Here is a 27,696-nt window from a genome sequence, read left to right on the forward strand (position 1 = left end):
ACCATTGAAACAAGATTGTACTGTATTTTGATTTCCCAAGTTATGAACACAGACTAATTTAAATTCCAGTATTCATAATAATAGAAATGTATCATCTCTATTACCATGCTGACTGCACTACAGAACTGAGCAGATATTCTTTCAAGGTATTAGAAGTCTTATTTAAACTTTTGTTACTGAGTCTATTTTAACTTCAAGTGCAGTGTTTAACAAATAGATATACCAATTACTATTGAGGGATAGAATTTTTTTTTACATGAACTCTCCAGCATGCAAAATTGTGAAAGCCATCCAGACCCTATTATATGCTATATTCTCTTCTGTTCTTCAAACATGTAAGATATACTGACCTGAATTTTTGTGAATGTAAGTGGTTTTGAAACTTGCTATTTTTGTACTATGAACCTCATCTATCATCTAGGTCTAGTCCCTCCAACCTTATCACACATATAGTTCACATAACTCATTTCTATTACTTTTGGTATCAACTCACTGTCTAAAGTCAAGTCACTGATGTATGCCTTCATATGTGGGTTCTCTAAAGATACACTATTATTTTCTGAATCTTAATTCCACATCACATGTGGCTGCTTCCTTTTTTTTCACACTCATTTGTATCCTGCTTTAGCCTATAGTTTCCCACATTCTCTGCTAGAGTAGAGTACTGTCACTGGTGTGGTGGTTTCTGAATCTCTTTGCTAAGACACAACAATCAACAACTAGCACCTAGCTCTCACATTTTGCTTTTGTTTTCTGTTTTCTTTTTTATGGTCTTTCCTCACTCATTCTATCTATAAACACCTCAGCTCACTTTGATCTACCCTGTCTGACAGCTGTTCTTTCATCCCCATTATCTGGCTCACCTCCACATTTCTCACTCTATTTTTGTAAAACCTGTTAAATTTCTTAAACACCTCATTTCAAAAACGTTTGGACTCAGAAATGGCATAGACAGAATAATGGTAATAAAAACTCAGTATGCAACTTAAATGCAACCCCAGCAGTATTCTGCTCAAACATTTACAAAAACCTGCTCCCAATACCCCACAGTGCATTCATCCAAAAAACACATTCACACTCATTCCTAGTTCTAAGTTTATTTGGCTTTAGGTTGGGCTATATCATTAGTTAGGCTATTGCAAGGATTAAGGTATCTGTATAGAAAATTGGACTTCATGGCAGCCGTCAGACATGTGGTCTTTTTCAGTATATTCCCATGACTTCTTGATGCCTTACCATTCCAAACAGATCTCCCTTTGATAACCTGAATACTATAATCATGACAACTTTTTCTTTTCTTCATTTTGATGATAGCAGATCCACAGCTTCTGTTCGTTAGTGTGATTTGTCAACAAAGTTAAGAACCATTTTGGTGACTGTCCATTGTATTCTCTTACTATTGTTTGTATTCTTCACTTTGTGTGGAGACCACACCACCACTGCATGTTCTAATCTTGGATGGATCATATATTCTATGATTTTTTTTCATCATCTTTATATAGTGAAAAGACAATTTCATATTCATCAACAATCTGTACACTTCTCCCACAATTTTTCTGATATGTTCATTAGATGACAAGTTGTTCTTCACCAACACTCCCAGATCCTCACTCTCTCTCTCTCTCTCTCTCTCTCTCTCTCTCTCTCTCTCTCTCTCTCTCTCTCTCTCTCTCTCTCTCTCTCTCTCTCTCTCTTGTAATTGTCTCACTTTCTACTGAGTAATTTACTAATGGCCTTTGTAAGATTTTGTCCATTTGTAAATATGAGGCCAGCATGCTACCACTGTACTAGCCAGGATATGAATGATATTTTGACACAGCCTAAAGAGATTTCTCCCTGTCTGCTATTTTTCTGCATGAGGGAGTAGAGAGGAGGTCACCAATTAGGTGAAGTGGCCTTGCTATGGATGTGTTGCATCTTGCTGCATTACTTCTGAAACCAGGGCAGTGGGTGGGATACAGGGATGACCTGTTATCCAAGAGGACCTAAGATGAGAGAGAGGAAAGGGTAGTGGATGGGAGTGGAATGAGTGGGAATGAAATGGGTTGCGGGTGGATATATGCTGTTTGACTTTGGCTACCTCCCTGGTGAGCAGGAAAAAGCCCTTGGTATAAAGAATGATAATTTTACTGGAGTATGTTTAATAGTGCTTACCAAAGTCACTAATAGCAACATAAATTACAAACACACTCTTTCATTTTTTATTTGTTGCAACTTGAAATTAATAATCCTATCCTCAAAATGTGTGCTTCAGCCATTCTTGTGAAACCTATGCTTAGTGCCATCTGCTTTACAGTAACATTATAGATTATGTTCATTCTTCATGCATCATCATTGTATTTACCTTGTTGTATTTTATGGGAAGGGGAGCTATGCTTGTAGTGTCCCGTCTTCATATCTCGTTTTATCTAGCCTGGTTTTAAGTTTGTGTATTGTTTTTGCAAACACCACATCTTCATCTAACTTGTTCCAAACATCTATTATCCTGTGGGGAAAGCTGATCTTTTTCAGGTCTCTTCTATAATTGTCTTTTTTTATTTTCTTTCTGTGTCCTCTTGTATCTCTACTATCCCATTTTATTAGATCCTCTCTATCAATAATTTCTTTGCCTTTCATGATTCTATAAATAGTTATCAAGTCTCCTCTCTTCTTTGCTCCAATGTCTGTAGCTCAAGTTTTGCCAGTCTCTCCTCATATAATAGTTTTGAGAGTGTTGGTGCCAATTTCATAATTGCTCTTTGTATTCTTTCAAGTTTTGTTATACATTTTATTGTACTTGGTGACCATGTCGTTGCTGCATACTCCAATCTTGGTCTTATCAAAGTGACTAGTATTTTCTTCACCATTTCTTCGTCCAGGTATGTAAATGCCACTTTGATTGTTCTTATTAAATTATAAGTTTCTCCAAAAATTTTGTATGTTTCTCAGGGGACATATTCATAATAATGACTCCCAGGTCCTTCTCATTTTCCACTTTTTTAATTTCTTCCTCTCCCAACATATGTGATCCCACTATTCTTTTTTTGCTTCTTCCAAATTCCATTATACTACACTTGTTAATATTGAATTCCATCTCCCACTCCCTACTCCATTCCTATACTTTATTGAGATCACTCAGCAGCGACTCAATCTTCTACAGTGTTCACTTTTTTCAACAGTTTTGCATCATCCGCAAAGAAGCTCACATAACTTTCAATTCCTTTATCTATATCATTAATATATATGGCAAACATTATTGGGGCTAGAACTGTTCCTTGTGGAATTCCACTAATCACTTCATCTCAATTAGAATGTTTGTCTCTTATCACCACTCTCATTTTTCTTTCATGCAAGAAGTCTTCCATCCACTTTAGTAGTTTGCCCTGTATTCCTCCTGCAGTTTCTAATTTCTTTAGCAATTTCTTGTGCAGCACCTTATCAAAAGCTTTTTTTTATGTCTAGAAATGCACAATCAGCCCATCCATCTCTTTCTTGTATTACATCTATTAGTCTTGAATAGAAACACATCAAGTTTGTTACACATGATCTTCCTTGTCTAAATCCAAATTCCCTTGGATTTAGTACATTGTTTTTTCTAAATGCTTTACCCATCTAATTTTGATCATTCTTTCACAAATTTTAGCTACTGTCCTTGCAAGAGAGACTGGTCTATAGCTAGTAGGGTCCTCCTTGTTTCTCCCTTTATATGTTGGTACTATATTTGCTCTTTTCCAATCTTTTGGAACTTTTCCTTCCTTCAATTGACTGCTTATTAGACTATGTATCTTGTCTGTTAGTTCATTTCTGCATTCTCTCAAAATCCAGTTTGCCATTTCATCTGGTCCATGCGATTTTCTAACATTGAGATTACTCAAGTGATTCATTATTTCTTTCTTTGTTACTTCTATCTCTTTCATGGGGGAACTTTCTCCTCCCACTCGACATCTCTAAGTTGTAAGTTCTCCCTCGTAAACACTGATTTGAAATGCTTGTTCATAAATTCTGCCATTTCTATTTCCTCTGTGTATTCAACTCCTTGTTGTAGTTTCACTAATTCTTGTTTGTTTTTCAGTTTGTTGTTTACAAATCTTTAAAATAGTTTTGGTTGATCTTTACATTTTTCTATGTCATCCTTTTTGTATTTTCTCTTTTCTTCTCTGTGCACTTGTACATATTGATTTCTATAACTAGTATATGTTTTCCATTTTTCAGGTATTTTGTCTTTTTTCCATTTTATCCAAGCTTTATCCCTTTTGTCTTTTAACTCCCTACATCTTTTGTTGTACCAACATTTTACATATCCCTTTTCTTGTTTTTGTCTTGGAACATACTTTTCCACTCCTTTATAAATTTTTGTCAAAATATTCCATTTCTCTTCTACTTTTGTTTCCTCCTTTTGTATCCTTTCCCAGTCTGCTTTTTTAAAGAATTCTCTTATTTCATCAAAATTTGCTTTTCCATGCATTGATCTTCCCTTTCTATATTGTTAGTTTTTTCCACTGTATTTTTCCTCATTTAGTTCCAGCTCAACTAATATGTGGTCATTTTTGCTTATTGGTGTCTTATATTCAATCTTGTCCACTATTTCAGGTTCTGATGTGATTATTAGGTCCAGTCTCAATGGTTCTTTTTCAATTCTTATACCTAGTATTCTCTTGTATCCATTGTGTTATTGTATGTTTTATAATCATATCAAATAGTACATTTCCCCATAGGTTGTCTCCCCCTTTTACTGTCATCTCTTCCCAGCAGATTTCTTTTTAATTAAAGTCACCCATTATAACTATTCTTCCTCCATCTTGCATTATCTAATTTAGTGTTATCCTTGTGTCTTCTAACATATTTTTGTGTTCTATCTCTTCCCACGAAGCCGTTTTAGGAGGCCCATAAGTTACCACAAACTTCCTGCTCTTCTTGGCCCTGTCCTCTATTTCCATCATGATCATTTCCACTCTATTCTTTTCATATGTAACAGTCCTCACATTTATATCCTTCTTAGTCAGGAACATAACTCCACCCCCTTGTTTTACTTCTCTGTTTCTAATCCAATAATTATATGCACCATGTCCTACACTGTTGGGTGGTAATGGACCTTTCAATTTTGTCTCTACAATTCCTATGATGTCTTTTTCCTTCAGGTAATCATTCAGTTCATTCAAGCCTGTTATTAAGCCATCTATATTTGTGAAAGACACTTTTAATTTTCTGTTACCTCCATCCTGTTTTCTGTTTTCCTTACATTTTTCTCTACTATGAGCCATTTCCTCACTTTCATATCCACTATCCAATAGAATTTCTCTTTGTCTGACTCTGTTCTGTTCTCGTTTTTTTTTTCTTAGCTTGGATTATTTTTGTTTTCTCATCCTCTCTTTCCTGTTTATTCATCTCTCTTTTTATCCATACCTGTTTATAATGTTCACTCTTTGCTAGTTTCCCTGTTTTTGATGAGACATTCTCTGCTGTTGTTTGTGACCTGAATTTAACCTTAATTGGTCTGGTCTTGTCTATATTATATTTCCCCTGTCTATATATTTCTTCATTTTCTTTCTCTATTTCTTAATCATCTTCTTGAACTATATTAATAGCTTTTTTACTTTTTCCTTCTCCCTTACTCTTGTAGTCCTATTTGGATTAGGCTTCTCTTCCATCCCTAATATAATAATACATTTTTTTATCTGCCATGTCTCTTACTATATTCTCCTCTCTCATCACTTTAATAACTGTGTCCTTAGTTTTTTTCTTTCACTTGTTGTTTCACTATATCTCTAAATTCAATTTTGTTATTCTCTTGGACTTTTTTCCAACCACTTACCTCTTGCTATGGTCTCTTTATTCTCTTTGCCATTCCTCTTTAATTCCTCATTCTCATCTTTTAGTTTTCATAACTGTTTTTTTTTATTCTTCTTTTACTTTACTAAGGTTTTGATTTTCCTTCTTTAGTTCTTCCAGTTTATCAACTCTTTGTGTAATTAGCACGAGTCAGCTAAACCTAACCTCCCATGCTTCATTCATTTTTGTTAGTTTCTCCTCTAGAGTTACTAGTCGGGGGAGGTTGTCATCTCCTCCCTCATCAGATCCATAGAAGTAATTATCTCCTCTTTCCATTGAGCTGCTATTATCTATATTCCTACTCCTAATACTTTTGCTCACCTGTTTGACCAGTCTCTGTTGTCTGCACACCTTTTGTTTACACCCCTTCTGACTTCCAAGGCCTCAATAATGCCTCCCCTTCTTTTTCTTCACCTGCCCACTACACCACAAGCTTTCCCCTTCCATATTAATACAACACAGGTACTCCCTCACCGCTGAAATCCACGAAAATTGCATTTTTTTCCCAGGAGTTCCAATCTTTGCCATCATTCCAATGTGTGTGCACATGAGATTCACTCTGCTTTTGTATCACATGTTGGAGTTGTGATGAATAGCAATTACCCTCCTAGATAAGAGATTAGAGTTCATATATGACCTAATCTATGATTAGTAATGCTGTGAGATAGAGAGTGAGAGAGAGAAAATGAAAGGGTTAGTGGATATGTATGTGTGCTACATTTTGCAATCTATTTTTCACTATTGCTTTTGTATAAACTTATGTTGAATTAGATGCCTGCCCAACTGCTTTATCCATTTTAATATATATTTTATTGAAATAATTTTTGTTAAGTACAAGGCCAGAGGTCCTAACACTGATAATGAAAATAATTATGAATTTCACCAAAAGGAAACTTCAACCCCACAGCAGCTTGTACTGGTAATAGTCATCAGTGGACATTTGTCTATGCTGTATTTGTGTTTGACTATGTGTTTCATTGGCTTATAGTAGTAGGAGGGTAGAGAGCATTTGCTAGTTGTCTGCTCTCCTTATGTGAATAAGTGGAAGAAATACAACTGAAGTTGACAGAGAAAGATCTTGGATCCAGTCCAGAGACTAAGTGTCAGCCCCCAAGGGTTGCATCTCCAGATGGAAATGAGGGTGTTCATGGGTTTTTAAGATGGATGGTAGGGAGATCATTCTTTCTGACACTTGTTTTGCAGGATCACCACCTGCAGGTATCTGTCTTTGGTCCTTTCCTAACTCTGATTTCTAGTAAAGGATTTTGGGGGTTCATATGTATCATCTGAATTGTGTAAGTGTAAGTCTTAGAATCATTGTCCAAATATATGTGGTTAGAGGCATGTATATCATATATTCTTACTGATGATGAATCACAAATCCTTCCCCCAGATACTTTGGGAGTTTGGATTCTTATTGTATATCATAAAATTTGTTTGCATGTTGTGCTAAGTGTACAAAATGGTTGTATTGCATATTGTGGGTTTGTGTGACTATTCTTTACCCATGAGCTTGTCTGTCATGCATAATACACGTTGGATTTTCACTAGTCATAATTGAATGGTTAATGTTGTGTTGTTTATTAAAACAAATCATTCAACATCACTTGAGTTGATTTTTTTCAGAATTACTTAAGTTTTTGTCCTTGTTGTATTTTACATAGTTGTATTATATGGGAAGGGAGCTATGCTCATGGTAACCTGTCTTTGTATCTCTCAGCATCAAGTTTTTTGTGATAATTATGTTGGAAGCTTTTTTTTTTATAATGTTGGATGTGAAGAATTATTTTTATTCAAGGGATATGTATGTATGGTTGATAAAGCTGAGATGTATTTGTATAGGAAATATTCTACGAATATATTTTATGTTAATGAAATATAGCAATGTAAAAAGAAGATAGTGTGACCTGCTTCCATTATAATAATCTAAGATCACTGTACTATAGATGTGCTTGTGAATTATAACCTGCAAGTTCTACTTGTGGTCAGGTAGACATTTTTAAAGAAAATCTTGATAGCATAACATTAGAAATGGTTCCAGTTATACAACACAAGTGGCATGAATGGAAATTATTGAAACCCATGCAGTACCATATTAGTGTATTTTTTAGTACTTTGTTTTGTTTCTTTTTTTGAAGAGAAAGTACCATATCCATTTGTCAGGGGTATCTATATCTACTGGCATATAACTTTTTTTATTGAATCAGATTCTTCTCACATTTTTCCTCTTTTTATCTTAATCAAAATTATTTTAAGAAAGACCACCAGTCAGCTAAGCAGAATTTCACACAAATATTGAAGTGTATAGCTGTTTAACAGTATATATATTGTATATGGGATTGCTAGTTTTACAGTGAAAAGTCTTCAGTAGTCTTAACTAGTTACAGCAGGGTAGCCTAGTGTTGCAAGTCATCTAATTGCTTCATCTAACTTACATTTCATTTTTCACCCAAATGAAATTTCTAATACATAGATGCCAAAGCAAACTAGTAATATGAACATTTGTCTTTTGAAAGGAATATAGATAATAATAAAACTTCACAAACACAAGTTACAGGGACTAGTTAGCAGGCTAAAGCTAAAAACAAAAGAATGTTTTAAGTCAAACAGAGAAAGAGCTCTGTGAAATAGTCCTAAACTCCCCTCTTAGATTGAGTCTCGATATTTAAAATTTCCAAGCTGAAAAAATTGATATTTTTGTATAGGTTTCAAAACTAATGATATAAAGCATTTATTGCAAAGGCTTTCTATTTTTATACTATCAGAAGTATATGATATTTAATAGTAAGTTATGTGAAGAATGCAATAGTAATTACTTCCTAGAAATTAACATTTAGGCATATTTTGACATTCAGAAAGAAAACCCAGAACAGAAGAAAAAAAAATTAAATTTGCCTTAAGAAACCCAGAAATGGGGATCTATATTTGCATTAATGCATGGTATTAGACTTGTCTGCACAATAATTTTATATGCAGACACCACTTTACTAATATTATATTACAACTATCAAGGTCTGGCAAGAGTATGAGGAAAAATATAAATATTTTATGGTGTAATTGGAGGAAAGAAAAAATCAAAGGAAGAACTGTGATGAGTAATTAAGTTGTAACTGTAGGGAAGAGAAAATGTGACATAAAATGAAGTGTTGAAAAGAATAAGAATGTAAAACAGAGGAAGATTTTTGTGGAAGATACAAGTAATTAAAGGAGGAGGGTTACTAGTAGTTACTGTTAAAGAGAAAGTGCGTATCAGAAAAGGGAGAGATAAGAACTGGAGTGTTAGAATGATGAAACAATGGCGAAGATGAAAAACCCAGAAAAGGTAAATGAAAATGGCCAGGAAAAGAGAAATATGTGAGGGAACAGAAAGAAAATGGGGGGGGGGGTAAAGGAGGCTAAAGGTGAATAATGCTGCTCCTTCCTGGTGTGACACCAAGGTGATGGAGGGAGGATGGTCTCCTAAAGAGGAGTCATCCACTGATCCATCATCCAAATGCAGCTCAGCATCCCCCACCTCCACCTGGAGATGGAAGCAGTACTTGCTCTCCAGAACAGGCCCAGTGTTTATTCCTTCTTTCACACTCCAGCTGTCTTCCATTATCTTACGTTTTTTTTTTTTTTGAGGAGAGAAACCTACTCTTCCACTTCATCTACAACCTAGTGACACTGAAACAAACTCAGGCCCTTACATATGCCCTAAAGTTGCAAGATCCATTACATATGCACACACATCTCTGCCCTGCAACAACTGCCACTTTTGTGTCCACTTAGAATACACTATACTCATGACTACTAAACAATATACAAGCTGAACCTATTATTTACACATCCCTTCATAAAAAATTACTACAAATAAACATACACAATATATATATATATATATATATATAATATATATATATATATATATATATACAGAAGCCCATTTACACTCGGATCTTAAAACAAGCTCTTCAAGACTGACCTCTGAACTGCTTACTATAACCACCACCACCACCCAGACATCAGCCCAACAGAAAAATCCCACCCAAAAGAAGCAAGAACCTTATTAGCATACATATGAATAGATAAAGCCACAGAAAGGCTCACAAGTACAAAAAAAAAAAAATCCCCAGAGGTTACAAGGAAAAATACAACTGAAATTCCACACCCAAGACTGGCTTTTTAGTAAGAAAAGGAAAGAAAAAAGAAAATAAAAGAAAAAATACCTATCATAACTAGAAAAACCCAGCTTTAGTAATTAAGGGAAGACATAAGAAAAAAGAAACAGAAAAAAAAAAAGGAAAGGTATACTGAAACTATAGATGAAAAAGGATGTGAGCTACAATTGAAAAAAAAAAAACCCACTCATGAAGCAACTGGAGCTACACAGAACAAAATACCATCACCAAAATATGAAAGCAATATTATCAATAAACAATTCTCCAAAGAAATGCTTCAAACTCATAACACCAAAAAATAGGAAAATAACTAAAAAGATGAAAGATAAAAGTAGATGCTGAAGGTAGACCAGCTTTCTTCAGGAGAGATACAGAAAATGTCTTCAAGAAATTTGAAAACTCTCACACTGAAAGCCCAGACAAGGTACCAAACTACCATTTGAAACATCTTGGCCCTGTAGTAATAAAACCCATGGCAGATATTGTCAACCAGTCCTGGTTGCACAATGGTATCTCTCCAATCTGGAAAAGAACTTGGATAATCTCCATCCTGATACCAGATGAGCTACTAGGGAATCCATCATTTTAAATTCCTTTCTCTCCCCTCTGTACAATCTCTAAACCGATGGAAAGGCTGGTTCTAAAGAGAATCAGAACACACATACCTGCCTCACTAAATCAGTATGGATTTAATGATGGCCACTCTACCAACACACCACTTACAAATCTCACTCAACGATTAATGGAAAGCTTCAGTGAAAAAAAAAAAAAAATGCTCCTGACAAACCAATAATGGTGACAGAAGATATAGATAAGGCTTTTGGAACAGTTCCTAGACAGATACTGTCAAAAAAGATTGTAGAAACTGAAATGAACAACAATGACAACAAAAGATTGACAAGGTCCATAGCTAGCAGTGAATACAGAGTATCTTAGAATAACCATTTATCAAAGACCAAAAGACTGTAAATCAGAATACTCCAAGGAATTCACATAACTCCCCACTCCAAACCCAGAGCACAACATAAGAACTCTCATATATTTAGATGACCTAACAATAGCCCAGCACAGCAACTCCAAAAGAGCAGCCATAAATATACAAATTTACCTCAGTAAACTATGGCTATAAGTGACAGTAAAAAATAAGTGGCTGACACAAAAAATATCTGCATCTCCTCAAAATTTCATAGTAAAATTGCTTACCCCTTACTACCAAGAATCTAAAAAGAACCCAATGATCAGATTGAATGGTCAACCTCATCCTCTGGACAAAAACACTAAAACATTTGGACTTAATTTGATACACACAACCAGCATACCACACAATAGAGTCACAGTGAAGGGAAGAAAGAAATGGAGCATATGTAGAACAGTAACAAGCACAGGATTTGGGCAACAGAAAGAAACACTTTTCAGTGTACAAACAATTCACAAGAATTACACTTAACTATGCATCCACAACATGGTAGTCAATAATTAAGAGAACAAATGAAAGCATCTTACAAACAATATGAAGTAAAACATTTAGAACAATAGTGAGCTGCACTTAATACCAATAGAATATGTATACAAAAGAGCCAAACTCTTTTCTACATAGTAACACATAAGCATTATAGTCATACAATTCCTCACAAGGGTCCTCAAACCCATCCATTCCTCACATGACATCATACAGACACAACCTACCAAAAATAACATAGAAACAACCCCGACAGTTATCTACACAGATATCTCCAAAAACCTACTACTAGTAGCCCACCAAATATTCAGCATATATATCTTTATATCACAAAATAAACACTACAACAGACTACCAAATTCAATGATCTACCAGACTCCTCCATAAAATAACACAGTAGAGAAATTACTCTCAAGACAAACTGCATTTGCATTGGCATACCTACAATTAGGTCACCACCCTGCATTAGAAGTGTACCAATAGACTCTAGCTACCCCAGATCCAACTGCCACACTGAAGACACAAAGCATCTTGTACTAAGATTGTACTACTCACTCTTTTCAAACTGAAAAAAAAAAACTGGGTGACTTAGGTGCTGAACTAGTGGTCATAAGCAGTTTCCTGGTGGCTATAGGTTTCCTGCAAATAAGAACCAGGGGAAAGAACTGACAGATATAGGAAAGAGAACATGGAAATACCAATTAGGGGAAGTTGAATAATGGATAAAGATATAGAGAAAATAGAAGAGATAATGGGAAAAGTTGTGTAAAGGATATATAAGGAAGACTAAGGGAGTAAATATTGAGAACATTGAGAATTCATGATTGAAGAAAAGTTATTTCTATAAAAAGTAAGTGATACTAATTCCTCACATATTGTAAAGATTTGAATATTGTCTTAGTAATAAGTTAGACTTATATCAGTGCTTATATTGTTATACAGGTAAAGAATATTTGGTGTATTGGACAGCATATACATCTGCAAATGTTGGTTGAATGTTTATAAAAGTAGTTTGAATAACTTTTCAAAGTGTACAGGAAATTTGTATTGGAAACCACTTAATGATGCAACAGCTTTCTAGAGGGCATATTTCATATTACATTCAGCTACTTCATGCAAAGCATATGGTTGCATAACTACGCAACACCTCAGAGCTAGAGCTTCTTCCTGTGATGTACTGCACCTAGATGCATAACTGCAACATAAGAACCTCTATATATTGCATGATGATGCATAGTGATTGAACAAGCATGTCAAAAACATCATTTATTGCACATTGTTGTACAAGTAATATAAACAGATATATACAGTATATATATCTACTACAGAATCATAAATGTTGCTCTGTTGCAAGGTGTATATATATATATATATATATATATATATATATATATATATATATATATATATATATATATATATATATCAAATTAGATTTATGACAAATCAGTTGATCCATGCAATAATTTTTTTCATTGGTATAGAAAGATATTTATAGATATACATTAACCATTGCATGTAGTATTTGTAACTAGATGCATAACCACATCTCATTATTTTTTATGTTGTGTTGAGGTATAACTAAGTTCATTGCTTCACATTTGAGCCATCTATCTCCATTTAGTGTTATGAATCATCTATATCTGAAGCTACTTTTTAATTCTAGTAATGAAATGTAACAAATCCCACCCACATTTTTACAACTTTTAAGGTATTTCATGAGATTGATATGTAGTTAGCTTCCTAAACAATCTCTGAAATTTCAAGGTGCTGCATGGACCCATAGATAAAATAAAAGTGGGTGGTTTTTGGCCACATATTTTGTTGAAAGTAATTGGTCATTGGAGAACAAATTCAGAAGATGATGCTTTGCAATACTGTATAAATGTGAAAAAAAATGTTGCAGTGTAACATTGTCTTTAATTTCTCAGTGAAACTATCAGTTTAACCATTAGTCCTTTACTCAGTAAAAGGGCCATCATAAGTCCTTTAAATTGAAAAAAAAATTTGACACCAGTCAAAAGAAGATTATCAAAGCTATCGTCATTAATGAGTTAATCATAATTATCTTTAGCCCCTTGGTGGAGGAGACAAAGGGGCCACCAAACAGAACTCATGGCTAGGGGAAGTTGACCAAGAGTTATCTGGAGTGGGGACAGTAGGTGCATGAGAGTTTGCAAGGAGAAACTGTGGGGATTGATATAATGTGTATTTATATAGTTGTAGTATATGGGGCTGAAGCAATGCTCATGGAATCCTATCTCTTTTCCTCCATTTGTCAAACATTGCCTTGGATTCTTGTATTGTGTTGGCTTGGGTTACATTTTCATCTAACTTGTGGAATAACCCAAACCAACACCATAATAGATTCCAAGGCAAGTTTTGACAAATGGAGGAAAAGAGATGGGACCCCATGAAGTTACATTTTAATGATTAAGAAGGTTTATGAAGAAAAAAGCCTCAGCTGACTGATGGTAAAGCCTGTTGAAGAAAAATGGTGCTAATAATTTGGATGCTAAGAGGAGACTATATGAGGGAGTGATTGTGCCAACAGCACTGTATGGGGCAGAAACATGGAACATAAGAGAGGAAGAGAGAAGGAATTTGAATGTGTTTGAGATGAGGTGTCTGAGAAGTATGATGGGGTTACTAGGCTGGATAGAGTGAGAAATGAGGAAGTGAGGAGGAAAACAGGGGTGGAAAGGGGGTTGGGAGATAGGGTTGATGAAAGAGTATTAGGATGGTTTGGACACATGGAAAGAATGAGTGAAGAAAGACTAGTAAAAGAGGTATGGAAGGCAGATATGGAGGGAGTGAACATGAAGGGATGTCCTAGGATGAGGTGGATGGATGGGGTGAAGGGGGCTTTGGGGAAGAGGGGAATGTCTGTTGAGGAAGGATGGGAGAGGACAGAAGACAGGGGTGAATGGAGAATGGTTGTATATGGATGATGTTGTGATGCATGAGGTGGAATGGGCCCCGCCCATTCCATGGGGGTTGAGGTAGTATGTGTGAGCAAATTTTGATACAGCCCGAAGGGATTTCTCCCCGTCTCCTTTATGCATGGGGGGACGGAGAAGTGGGGTCGCCGATTTAATGTAGCAGCCTTGCTGTGGATGTGCTGTGTCTTGCAACACTGCTTTTGACCCAGGGCAGTGGACAAGGTGCAGGGATGACCCGTCATCCAGGAGGTGCTAAGATGAGAGGGAGGGTGGAGGGGTGTGAAGTGTATTCAGGGATGGAATGGGTGGGAATGATTTTATGCCTTTTCCTTTTTGGCTACCTCCCTTGTAAGGGGGAAAAAGCCTTGGTATATGTATGTATGTATTAATTTGGAACCTATTCAGAGGCTGTTTTCAGATTGTCCCATGAAGTTACATCTTAATATTTGCAAGAGCCCCAGTACAGTACTCTCAACCTCACTTGTACTTACTATTTCAACATTCATATTGGTTTTTCACAAAACTTATACCACCCAATATATTGAAAAGAGAGCACATTGCAATATCATTTTAGGAAATATGTGGACCGTGACCTTTCATATTAATTGCATTATGGTTCTCAAGACCAGGTACCAACTCCTCAGGGCCACACTTTTGGGTGGAGGTGGGAGTAAGCAAGTTACTTTGTGTGGTAGTTGGCCCATATCCTGTACCATTCTTTCTTATCAAGGCAGTGTCTCCATATGTCTGGCTCTAGTGGAAAGGGTTGGTATGTCCATGTCCAGTGCCCAGAGTCACTTGGTTGTTCATCTTCCATCACTGATATGCCAGTCAAGTTGTGTCATTGCCACCTCCACCAGAAATTTTTGAAGCACCCTATATGATTGGTTTCAACAGTGCATATATGCTTTTGGTTCCACCTTCTGAATACAGGAACTTTAGATTTATACCAAACAGTTACCAGTAACTATCACTGACCCAGACTTTATAAGCACATATTACAAATGTATTTGTCCCATGTAACCAAAACTTGCAGGTGAGAAGAAAAAAAAATACTTCTATTAGTAGTCATTCATACAGGCTTTACAGGCCTGTCAGATCCTTAGAATTCGACTGCCCCAAAGTTATTCATACTAGTAACCCCACTGCTACTGAGGGGGTAGGGCCTAGGGGTGCTATGGAAATGAAAGAAAAAGTCTGGTAGCAGTCAGAGTGAATTATAAGAGTGAAAGGGGCTAATCAAGAAAAGTTTTAACCAAATTGCAGGTGATAGGAGTGCCAGGAAGGTGAATGAGATAGTGTGGCAGCAGCAACCATAATGAATAGAAAAATGCACTGCAATGCAGAAGAAATGAACAATGATCTGTGGGAGGGCAAGATTTTCTTTCCAAGTGGTGGCTGGTGCTCAGTTCCTCTTTCTCCTCTGTCACCCTCCCCTCTATTTTTCAGAAACCCATCAGACAAAGAATGACAGTATATCATTGTGTTGTCCAAATGTTAATTGTATGTCACCAGATGATTCAAATTATGTATAGAAGTTATCTTCTCATACCTATCATGGTCAAACCTATTATCAGGCAAGGAAACTTGAATCGTTTGACCAGGAAATTTTATTCAGCTATGAGTGCAGTTTATCCTTTTACCTGGTGATCTGTGGTGGTGGCAGCAGCTAACATCTCTCTCTCTCTCTCTCTCTCTATATATATATATATATATATATATATATTTTTTTTTCTTTTATATATATTGGTACCTATTGACTGCCAAAGATAAGACTCTTGGTAGAACAGGACTAGAAAAACCAATAACAACAACAGCCATAGTAGCAATAATGGAAGCAGTAACAGCAACAACATTTGCCACAATGAAGTATTTATGAGTGTTAACATCAGCATGAGGAACTTCACCTCTGCATTGCATACAATGCAAGTATGTATAACTATCATAGATGAAGTAAAGTTCATATAGTATGTCACCATCTTGAAGGCTTTAGAGGATGGTGTGTGTGTATTTACCTAGTTGTATTTTACGGGAAGGGGAGCTATGCTTGTGGTGTCCTGTCTTCATATCCCGTTTTATCTAGACTGCTTTTAAATTCGTGTATCATTCTTGCACACACCACATTTTCATCTAACTTGTTCCAAAAGTCTATTACCCTGTGGGGAAAGCTATTCTTTTTCAGGTCTCTTCTATAACTGTCTTTCTTGATTTTCTTTCTGTGTCCTCTTGTATCTCTACTATCCCATTTCAGTAGATCCTCTCTATCAATAGTTCCCATGCCTTTCATGATTCTATAAATAGTTATCAAGTCTCCTCTCTTCTTTGCTCTAATGTCTGTAGCTCAAGTTTTGCTAATCTCTCCTCATATGATTGTTCTGAGAGTGTTGGTGTCAATTTCGTAATTGCTCTTTGTATTCTTTCAAGTTTTGTTATACATTTTTTTTGTACTTGGTGACCATGTCGTTGCTGCATATTCCAATCTTGGTCTTATCAAAGTGACTAGTATTTCCTTCACGATTTCTTTGTCCAGGTATGTAAATGCTACTTTGATTGTTCTTATTAAATTATAAGTTTCTCCAAAAATTTTGTTTATATGTTTCTCAGGGGACATATTATTCATAATAATGACTACCAAGTCCTTCTCATTTTCCTATTTTTTTATTTCTTCCTCTCCCAATTTATATGATCACACTATTCTTTTTTGCTTCTTCCAAATTCCATTATACTACACTTCTTAATATTGAATTCCATCTCCCACTTCCTGCTCCATTCCCATATTTATTGAGATCATTCTGCAGCGATTCACAATCTTCTACAGTGTTCACTTTTTTCAACAATTTTATATCGTCCGCAAAGAAGCTCATATAACTTTCAATTCCTTCATACATATCATTAATATATATAGCAAATATTATTGGGGCCAGAACTGTTCCTTGTGAAACTCCACTAATTACTTCATCCCAATTAGAATGTTTGTCTCATATCACCACTCTCATTTTTCTTTCATGCAAGAAGTCTTCCATCTACTTCAGCAGTTTGCCCTGTATTCCTCCTGCAGTTTCTAATTTCTTTAGCAGCTTCTTGTGTGGCATCTTATCAAAAGCTTTTTTCAGGTCTAGAAATACACAATCAGCCCATCCATCTCTTTCTTGTATTACATCTATTAGCCTTGAATAGAAACACATTAAGTTTGTGATGCATGATCACCCTTGTCTAAATCCAAATTGCCTTGGATTTAGTACGTATTTTTTCCAAATGCCTTACCCATCTAATTTTGATAATTCTTTCACAAATTTTAGCTGTTATACTTGTAAGAGAGACTGGTCTATAGTTAGTAGGGTCTTCCTTGTTTCTACCTTTATATATTGGCACTATATTTACTCTTTTCCAATCTTCTGGAACTTTTCCTTCTTTCAATGAACTGCTTATTAGACTATGTATTTTGTCTGTTAGTTCGTTCCTGCATTCTCTCAAAATCCAGTTTGCCATTTCATCTGGTCCATACGATATTCTGACATCGAGATTACTCAAGTGATTCATTATTTCTTTTCTTGTTACCCCTATCTCTTTCATAGGGGGAACTTTCTCCTCCCAGTTGTATGTTCTCCCTCTTAAACAATGATTTAAAATGCTTGTTCATAATTTTTGCCATTTCTATTTCCTCTGTATATTCAATTCCTTCTGGTTGTAGTTTGACTAATTCTTGTTTGTTTTTTAGTTTGTTGTTTACAAATATATAAAATAGTTTCGGTTGGTCTTTACATTTTTCTATGACATCTTTTTCGAATTTTCTCTTTTCTTCTCTGCACACTTGTACATATTTATATTTCTATAGCTAGTATATATTTTCCATTTTTCAGGTATTTTGTCTTTTTTCCATTTTATCCAAGCTTTATCCCTTTTTTCTTTTAACTCCCTACATCTTTTGTTGTACCAACACTATACATATCCTTTTTCTTGTTTTTGTCTTGGAACATGCTTTTTCACTCCTTTACAAATTTTTCTTCCATTTCTCTTCTACTGTTGTTTCCTTGTGTATCCTTTCCCAGTCTGCTTTTTGAAAAATTTATCTCATATTATAATTTTTTTCCATACATCAATCTTCCCTTTCTATATTATTCGTTTTTTTTCCGTGTATCTTTCCTCATTTAGTTCCAGTTCAACCAATATGTAGTCACTTTTACTTATTGGTGTCTTATATTCAGTCTTGTCCACTATTTCAGGTTCTGATGTGATTATTAGGTCCAGTCTCGATGGTTCTTCCTCATTTCTATACCTAGTATTCTCTTGTATCCATTGCATCATTGTATGTTCTATAATCATATCAAGTAGTATATTTCCCCATAGGTCGTCTCCACCCATTATCTTATTTAGTGTTATCCTTGTGTCTTCTAACATATTTTTGTGTTCTCTCTCTTCCCATGAAGCTGTTTTAGGAGGCACATAATTTACCACAAACTTCCTGCTCTTCCCATCCCTGTCCTCCACTTCCATCATAATCATCTCTAATCTTTCCATATGTGACATTCCTCACATTTATATCCTTCTTAGTCAGGAACATAACTCCACCCCCTTGTTTTACCTCTCTGTTTCTAATCCAATAATTATATGCACCATGTCCTACACTGTTGGGTGGTAGTGGACCTTTCAATTTTGTCTCTACAATTCCCGTTATGTCCGGTTCTTTTTCCTTCAGGTAATCATTCAGTTCATTCAAGCCTGTTATTAAGCCATCTATATTTGTGTAAGACACTTTTAATTTTCTGATACCTCCATCCTGTTTTCTGTTTCCCTTCCGTTTTTCTCTGCTCTGAACCATTTCCTCACTTTCATATCCACTACTCTCCAATAGAATTTCTCTTTATCTGACTGTTCTGTTTTCATTTTTTTCTTAGCTTATATTCTTCTTATTTTCTCTTCCTCTCTTTCCTTATTAATCATCTCTCTTTTTATCCATACCTGTTTATATAGATAACTTTTTGCTAGTTTCCCTGTTTTTGCTAAGATATTCTCTGCTGTCATTTGTGACCTGAATTTAACCTTAATTAGTCTGGTCCTATCTGTATTGTATTTCCCTATTCTATATATTTCTTCAATTTCTTTCCTTGTTTCTTGTTCATCTTCTTGAACTACTTCTAATATCTTGTGTACTTTTGCTTCTCCTTTACTCTTGTAGTCCTATTTGAATTATGCTTCTCTTCCGTCCCAAATATAATTATACATTTCTTTTTATCTGCTAAGTCTCTTACTATATTCTCCTTCTCTCTCATCATTTTAATAATTGTGTCCTTAGTTTGTTCTTTCATCTGTTGTTTTACTATATCTCTAAATTCAATTTTGTTGTTCTCTTGGACTTTTCTCCAACCTTATACCTCTTTTGCTATGGACTCTTTATTCTCTTTTTTATTCTTCTTTAATTCCTCATTCTCATCCTTTACTTCTCTTAACTGTCTTTTTAATTCTTCTATTTCTTTGTTTAGGTTTTGGTTCTCCTTTAGCTCTTCTAGTTTATCAATTCTTTGTGTAATCCGTGTAAGTTGACTGAACCTAACCTCCCACTGTTCATTCATTTTCTCTAGTTTTTCCTCTAGACTTGCTAATTGGGGGAGGTTGTCATCTCCTCCCTCATTAAATCCATGGAAATAATTATCTTCACCTTCCATTGCGCTGCTCTTATCTATATTTCTAATTTTTACTAATATCTTCGACTTCACCTCTATCGTCTGCGCATCTTTTGTTGACATTCCTTCTGACTTCCGGGGCCCGTTCGTCCCCTTCCTCATTTCCTTCCATTTTCCTCAGTAATCCCTCCCTTTCTTATTTTTCTTCACCTTCCCACTACACCACGAGCTTTCCCCTTCCCTACTAATACAACACAGGTACTCCCTCGTCGTTGAGGTCCACAAAATTTGAAGTTTTTCCTGGAGTTCCAAATTTGCTGTCACTTCGACTGTCGTATGTGTGTGTGTTGGTGTATGTGTATTTACCTAACTGTATCTACCTAGTCGTGGTATACAAAGTTATAGCTATGCATGTGTGTGCATATTTCTATGGTACTGGGGGTTTGTGTAAACATGGGCTTTATCTGACATCATATATAGCAAGTGCTTATGTTGTTGCCTGTGAGAGAAACCAGTTTGTCAGTTGATGTGAAAGTGTCCATGGGAGGATAGAGTTGTCAGGCTGTCACTATTACGTTTCCTTGTCCCTGTGTAGGTCTTCTAACATCAACAAGGAATTAGTCTGGAGATAGAAATCTCATTTCCAAAATACATGCATCATAGTGTAGAAATAGGACATATCATCTTACATTAGCCCATATTAACAGGGTATAGACAGCGGTGTAATATATCATCTCAGGGGTAATTTGAGGCCAAACAATGACGCAATAAAGTCTCGAGGAGACAGCGCGTGACGTTTGGGTTGCAGGAGATTTGTTTCGACGGTTTTGTTAGGCAACTCTTCCTATGAGATTCGAGCCCTAGGCCGTGCTAGGACGCTGCCAACTACGCTACATCAGATGCATAAAAGCAGCTGTTTGGAACTAATCCTGTAGCTTCCCGACATCAACTCGCGCAGTGTATGCATCGCAGCCTCTATTTCACGTCGTTTCTTTTTTATTCGGGAGAGCCATCCGGTAAGTGTTTATTTGTTTCAACTGTTTGATTAACCGACTCTTCATATGCGATTTGAGCCATAAGCCTTGCATTACTAGGCCAAGACGCTGCCAACTACACTACGAGGGATGTTTGAATAAGCTGCTCGGGACAAATCCCGGAGCTACCTGACACCACTAGAGATGGTGAGAGGCAGGAGATGATGCTCTCTGGAAGCCCCTAGCCACAACTCACGCGGAAGGCGGTGTTGATCTAGTGGTTACCCCGTGCTGGAACCAAGGTGGAAGTGCAGTTCGGCAGCGGCCTGCACGACTGAACAATCCTTTTCAGGATCCACTCTATCCAACCCAAATGGGGAAAGTGTTAGAAAAGTTTACTTAAACATAGTCCCCCTTTCCCTCATCTGATCTGGAATTGGACCCCAGGAAGGTCATCCCAACTGCGGCGCGAATAAAGAAGAAAATTAAACATTGAGGGAGCAGCAGCCCACCCAAACCCATAGCGCGGTACCACCCCGCTCCGTGACACCTCATGAGAGGAGCAATGGAGTATCCCTCTTTACCCAGAAACAATCTGTTAGGACCACACCACTGGTAATGAAACTGAATAGTTTTGGGGCCAGATCCAGTGACCACTACTACAATCCCGCTGAGTAACGTTACATTCCTGGAGTTGCACCCAGCTCGACCCATGTCAAGATGAAGTGGACCTTGGCTTGGATGACCCAAGGTTCCCGGTCCAGGGGATCATTTTTTGCTGCACAGTGCCATCTCAAAGCAAAGTGACGTCGTCACTTTATGTGGAAATCCTCGCCAAGTGTGGTCTAAGCAAATGGACCCCTAAAAGTAGAAGTGTAATCGAGAACTTAATATGAACGAGGCTAGTTCCATCGACACGTATTGATGCCCCAGTCCAAAAGGAACCACATGTAACATTTAACAAAAGTGTGGGAATAATAATACCGTTCAAAGAAAAGAATGAACAGTATGACTGATCTCAACTCCCAATTTCCTACTTCATACCCCACCATATGTACAAATTGACCAAGTCGAAATAAGCTACCATGGTGGGCTACAGACTGTATGTATCATCTCCCAGTTTTGTTGTGTACTATTAAAGCTGAACTATAATAAGAACCATTGTATCTAATTAATATATTCTTACCCTCTTGTTACTTTACTAGACACCATAACTGGAAATAAGGTATAGTATTTGCTTTGTATTATAAGGTAGTTGATGAGTAAAGAAACATTATCGAAAAGAGTGTGGAAGGCAGAGGTGGATGGAGTGAACCTTGGGGAAGACCGGGATGGGTTGGATGGGTGTGGTGAAGGGGACTTGGGTTAAAAGGGAATGAATTTTGGACTGAGAAGGGAACGGGCAAGTTATGGGTATGATTGGATGATAGATTAACGCTGCTGGGATTTCACCTCATCTCTATTTTCTTGTGAGTGGACGAAGCGGTGGGATCACTATGTAAATTAAACGGCGGGGAAAAACCAGCTTAGGCTGTCGGGCCCTGCTGTGGAAGTGCTGTGTCTTGCTGCATTGCTTCTGTTTCAGGCAACGAGCGGGGGGCGGGTGACCCTTCATCCATAAAGAGCTGAGATCAAGGGAAAAATGGGTGTGGGATGGGTGCATGCCTTGGCTGACTACCTCCCTTAAATAAAGAATCACATTAAGTTTTCGGAAAGAGACGGTGAATTAAGACGGTAATATCGCCGAGATCATCTTTTCCAGAGTTTTCTAAGTCATTCTATTAGGTGAAGTTAGGCTGGATTGGGCTGGGTAAGCTAGATTAATTTGTTTAAGGTTAGGATAAGATATGTATCGTTAAATATTGTCTGTATTAACAAAGTACCACCATATCGACGGCGATACTGATCGATCAATATTACAATGATGACTTCGTTTTAAGTTCCCGCCTTACTTTACCTAAAGTTACCTAAATCTTGTTTATTACAAATCGTAAAGAGGGGGAAGCTCAGGACTTTTGGGATTAACTGTACATATTAACCTCGGCTTATCATAAATATGTTGATGACAGTGATATATCCATAATTGTCATCGTTTTATTTCTCTGAAACAAAATAGATGGAACATTCATAAAATATAATGAAAATAAAATCTAGTCGCCGAACAGGTTCTTTGATAGAAGATGATGTTGATTACATTTCTATGATGGCAGTGCCAATGCATATTTTGTGCTGATCGTTTCTTTTGTTGCAGGAAAACAATGGACAACCAGGAAGGCAGTTAAGCTGGCCTCGTTTGCAGAACCTAACTAGAAGCTGAAGAAACATTTTACATGATCAAAGATACATTTATTGCAACATGTGGATGGCGATTCTATTAAGTACTGAACTTTATACTTGGAAAATTGAAATATATGACAGAAGAACATAGAAATGGGGAAGACTGGCAAGAGACCATAAGTCCTACACTAGGCAGTTCCATGCCCCTTACCACCTGTAACTCCTGTCCATAAAGTTATCTAATATTCTCTTAAAGCAACCAACTGTTTAGTAAATCTCTACATGGTTACTATTTCTATTCCATTCGTTGACCATTCTGTTGGTAAACCAGTTCTTGCCTATGTCCTTCTACCTAAATTTGTCCAATTCAGTTTCATGACTACGAGTCTTGCCCTGCTGTTTTGATATGGTGACATTGCTTGTATCACCTTTGTTGAAACCCTTGACCCATTTGAATACTTCTATTAGATCACCCTGCATTATTCGTTTTTCCAGAGAGTGTCAGTTAAGGGTGCCTAGGCTTGTCTTAGTATAATGATTTTTTTAAGCCCTTGTATCATTTTAGTCATTCTCTGTATTGATTCTAGTGAATTAATATCTATTGTATAGGACGGAGACCAAAACTGTGCCGCATAGTCAAAGATGGGTCTAACTATTGTCAGGCAGATTTTAATGGTTACGTCTGCACTTTTGTTTGTACTTGTCCAAGCAATAAATCCTAATGCCCCGTCAGTCCTATTTTTGGCACTAATGCACTCTTCCATGTGAAATCACTCGTGGTGAGGCTACAAATCTATTTATGGTATGTAATGTGGGCTTATGGGTTGTGAGACAATTAAGGCAAATGCAAGTTAATATACAGCTCTATTTGTCTTTCTACCAAATGATTTCTAATTCAATTTCTGAATGAAGTTTATCCCAAACGATTCTCATGATATAGCCTTTCGTACTTCAACATAACTTAATTCACAGAATAGTGTATGGAGAGTTTCATCTATTATACTTTCTGTAGGCTCCCCATCTGAAACTATCAACAATGTAAATTGTCTGCAATCAATAGAACGGGAGCTTTTATTATGCTTCTATGGCACCATAGACACACAGCGTTCTTTTTACAACTGCAAACTAGTTCCCAGTCAGAAAGCACTGGAGAGGTGCTTTTGACTTGCCCAACCCTTCCATTCTGACACCTAATATTCAGTCTGTTCTCTGCCAACCGTGAAACTCTTCTTCAGCTTCTTAAGTTCTGTAGCAAGGGATAGCAATGGCATGGACTTTGATTTGATTTGATTTGAATTTATTCGGATACAAACATACATACAATAGGTACAATACATATAAGACTCAATATTATACATAGTACATATAATTGTACATCCGAGGATGGCACAGAAAGTCAAAAGACTTATTTCCACTGTGGTCCTCATATTACAACTAGGAAAGGATTATCATAGTAAAAGCTAGGTTATAAGCCATCTGCTCCATAGGAGCTACTGACTACATATGTTTTATGAATTTATTATCTTAGGAACATTCATGAGCGCCCGGAAGAGGGGGGACTTGCCCCTTAGAAATCCAGGGTATAATTGAAATTTGTCGGTCGTTACATGTAATTTCGTTAGAATTTTAAGTTATAGTATATCAATGTATGATTCATGAGTCAAAATGTAACCCATGCGATAATGTAAATATAAACCTATGCGTTCAAACTGAAATGTATATTTTGATATAACCCTATACCATAAACCATATATGTATAATATAATTAATTCCCCCCCCCAATACAAAAATTATTGCGAACGCCTCTGGGAACGCACACAAAAAAACACAAAGATGAGAAATTACCAGACCACACTTCTCACACATACACCTCCTATCACCCTCATTCTCCTCACTCGAGAAAACCCACCCAAAGGATATTTCCTGCAGAATCCCATAACGTACAACGACAAACACTTCCTCGGCGCCATGTATAAATATTTTATAGTCACCCATTAAAATTTGATAGTTTTCTTAAATTATCTCTTTGATCATTGAAAACGTTCAAGCTTATCAAAAACTAATGTTTATATTTCTTCAAACAAACAAACAGCACCTAAACAAGGTAAGTACAAAAATAGCTGTGATTTTATTTTTTGTCAGTTATTAGTTCCAGCACGGTTTACTGGAGCGATATAGTCTGCCACATGATGACGCACTGTCTGGTATTCTTGTCAATTGCCCTGCTGTCCTTAATGCTAAAGCAACTATAGAGGCCAAAACAAAGTACGGTTAACCTGAAATAAGAATGAAAAATGTGATAACACAAATTTAATTTGATTCTGTAACACTCAAGATATAGAATACCTACAGGAAATCTTTCGGGCGTAGGGTAGCTCGTTTAAGTTTTACACCAGCCAAATGACAAAACAAACAAGATGATCCAGGTACACAGAATATATTTTTCCCAAGTGGAGAGTATTGGGGTGGGATAGGGGATGAGTATGGGCAGGCGTGGTTAAGGAGACCCACATTTTTCTACGTGAATTTAATTCTATACGGGATGTATCCACTGACAAAAATAGTTACGACAAATGTACATATTACTTATTCTAACTGTTACGCGATCAAACGAATGAGGATCACACAAACAAAGCAATCAAGATTCGCCAATATCATGCACTTTCGTCACATAAATCTTATCCAACTTATACTAGACATACGGTATCACAAAAACAATTACTATGTAGTTCTGTGGGCGTAAATATTCAAAAGTGTGATTTGTACAAAATGGAAAAGCATTTGGATACGCACATAATTTTACTTTCAAATACAGGTGCTCTTTTGTATGGGTACTCACTTGAGCATGTTCTTGCATCCGCATTGCAAGCATCAAGGAGAAGACTTTATTAAGGCTACTCCACATTCTCTCTTACCAACAATAACAAGACGAGGGGACGGGAGGAACCACGAATCTCTGCATGTTGATCACACACTGTAGTAGATCTTTATTGTTGTACAGGATGGTCCGAATGCCTTGTTACCCCTACCAATAGAGGTACAAGTATTACAGTAATACAAAATATATGTCCTGGATTCAGGCTGCTTGTAAGTGTATGGGCACATGATTGTGTGCTTTCAGGCAAGAGGATGGGGACTGTGCGACATGACGTCACTGAAAGATTCGGCAAACCAGCTCCTCCGAAGATGACAGTACTGTGATGTGAACATTTTGTTCCAGTGTTCTTATTTTGTTTTATTGTTCTTACAGTAAATAAACTGAATCCAGGATATAAATTTTGTATTACTGTAATACTTGTATCTCTTTTGCGAGGGGTAACAAGACATTCCGACCACCCTGTAGGTCACATGCGGCATGTAGATCACACAATAAAGTAGCACTCCTATTATTATTTGTATCCTAATAAAAGCTCTTCTTATAAGGTTCGGCGTCCCCCCCCCCACACACACACACATCCCACCGCCACCTCTCTCGTCTTGCCATTACCTGTCTGGACAAAGTTTCTCAACATCGAGACAACGTCCTTTGACAAATTACTCCTATAGGCATGACACCCTCCTTTCAGTGACACTCTTTACAGGTTATATTCTGGCAAGTGCCCCACGATTTTATCCTAAATCTGTCCTCGACTTTTCTCATCTTTTCGGCCATCTCCCGGTAGGCCGTATGGCCGGTCGGCGAACAGCCAACTCCACCCTCCCCCTCTACCCCCACCCCCGTCAAGGAACGCCTCCTGGGCACGGACGTCGTTAAGCGATGTTCCCCGCTTTCTGAAGGTTTTGTCGACTTTTTGGTCTTATCTCTTCCTCGGTCTTTCCGGGCGACGTCTTGTGCTGGACATCCAGTGGTACCACCTCCTGGGCGTTCTATGTTCCTCCACCTCTTTACGTGACCATACCACTGTAGCTGGGCCTTCTGTTGGAGAAAACCGACAGGTGATGACCAGGATAAATGCTGAGGGAAAAGGCGACATCGTGGCAGAAAGATCAGACTCTTTGCTTTGCATGGGGGACCTCGCCTTACACCCTGGCCTAGCGCCCGCCCTCCCTCGCTCTCACCCTCCCTCGTGGGGTCGAGTCCGTCCAAAGTCCTCCTTCGAGTGTGGGAATTCGTAGCGTAGCACCTCGTCGTAGTCGCCCCAGCGTTTACGACAGACCACTGGCTGCCCTCTCCGAGAATGATGCCTGTTTCAACATCGCCAAAACAACACATCAACTATTTATAAAAGATTCTTGGGTTTCCGCCGATGTGCATTGACTATTAATATACCAGTGTTATTGCTCCTGAGCTACTCACAGTAGGAACCTGTGTCCATGTGAAGCAAAAACATATCGTTCAACAGGTGCGTCTGACCTGTACATTAGGACTTAACACTTAGTCTACTTAAGCGGTACGCCGTACGTTGTCACTCATCTTTCCTAATTTTATTACACAAACTGTTCAGCCGGTACCAT

General features: G+C 37.1%; 1 protein-coding gene across 3 annotated transcripts in view; it reads left to right on the forward strand.

Annotated features, from left to right (window-relative positions):
- LOC143026268 (proton myo-inositol cotransporter-like) overlaps window positions 1-23,968 on the forward strand; it is a 352,850-nt gene extending 328,882 nt beyond the window's left edge. For all 3 annotated transcript variants that reach the window (XM_076186368.1, XM_076186370.1, XM_076186369.1), the window contains exon 13: window positions 23,216-23,968. In XM_076186368.1, the coding sequence (XP_076042483.1) occupies window positions 23,216-23,274 (59 nt within the window). In that variant the 3' untranslated portion in view covers window positions 23,275-23,968. The remainder of the gene's footprint in view (window positions 1-23,215) is intronic.
- Window positions 23,969-27,696: the final 3,728 nt, after the last annotated feature.

Source organism: Oratosquilla oratoria, chromosome 6 (genome assembly GCF_046742065.1).
Source record: "Oratosquilla oratoria isolate Oo_2021 chromosome 6, ASM4674206v1, whole genome shotgun sequence".
Classification (NCBI taxonomy): Eukaryota; Metazoa; Arthropoda; class Malacostraca; order Stomatopoda; family Squillidae; genus Oratosquilla; species Oratosquilla oratoria.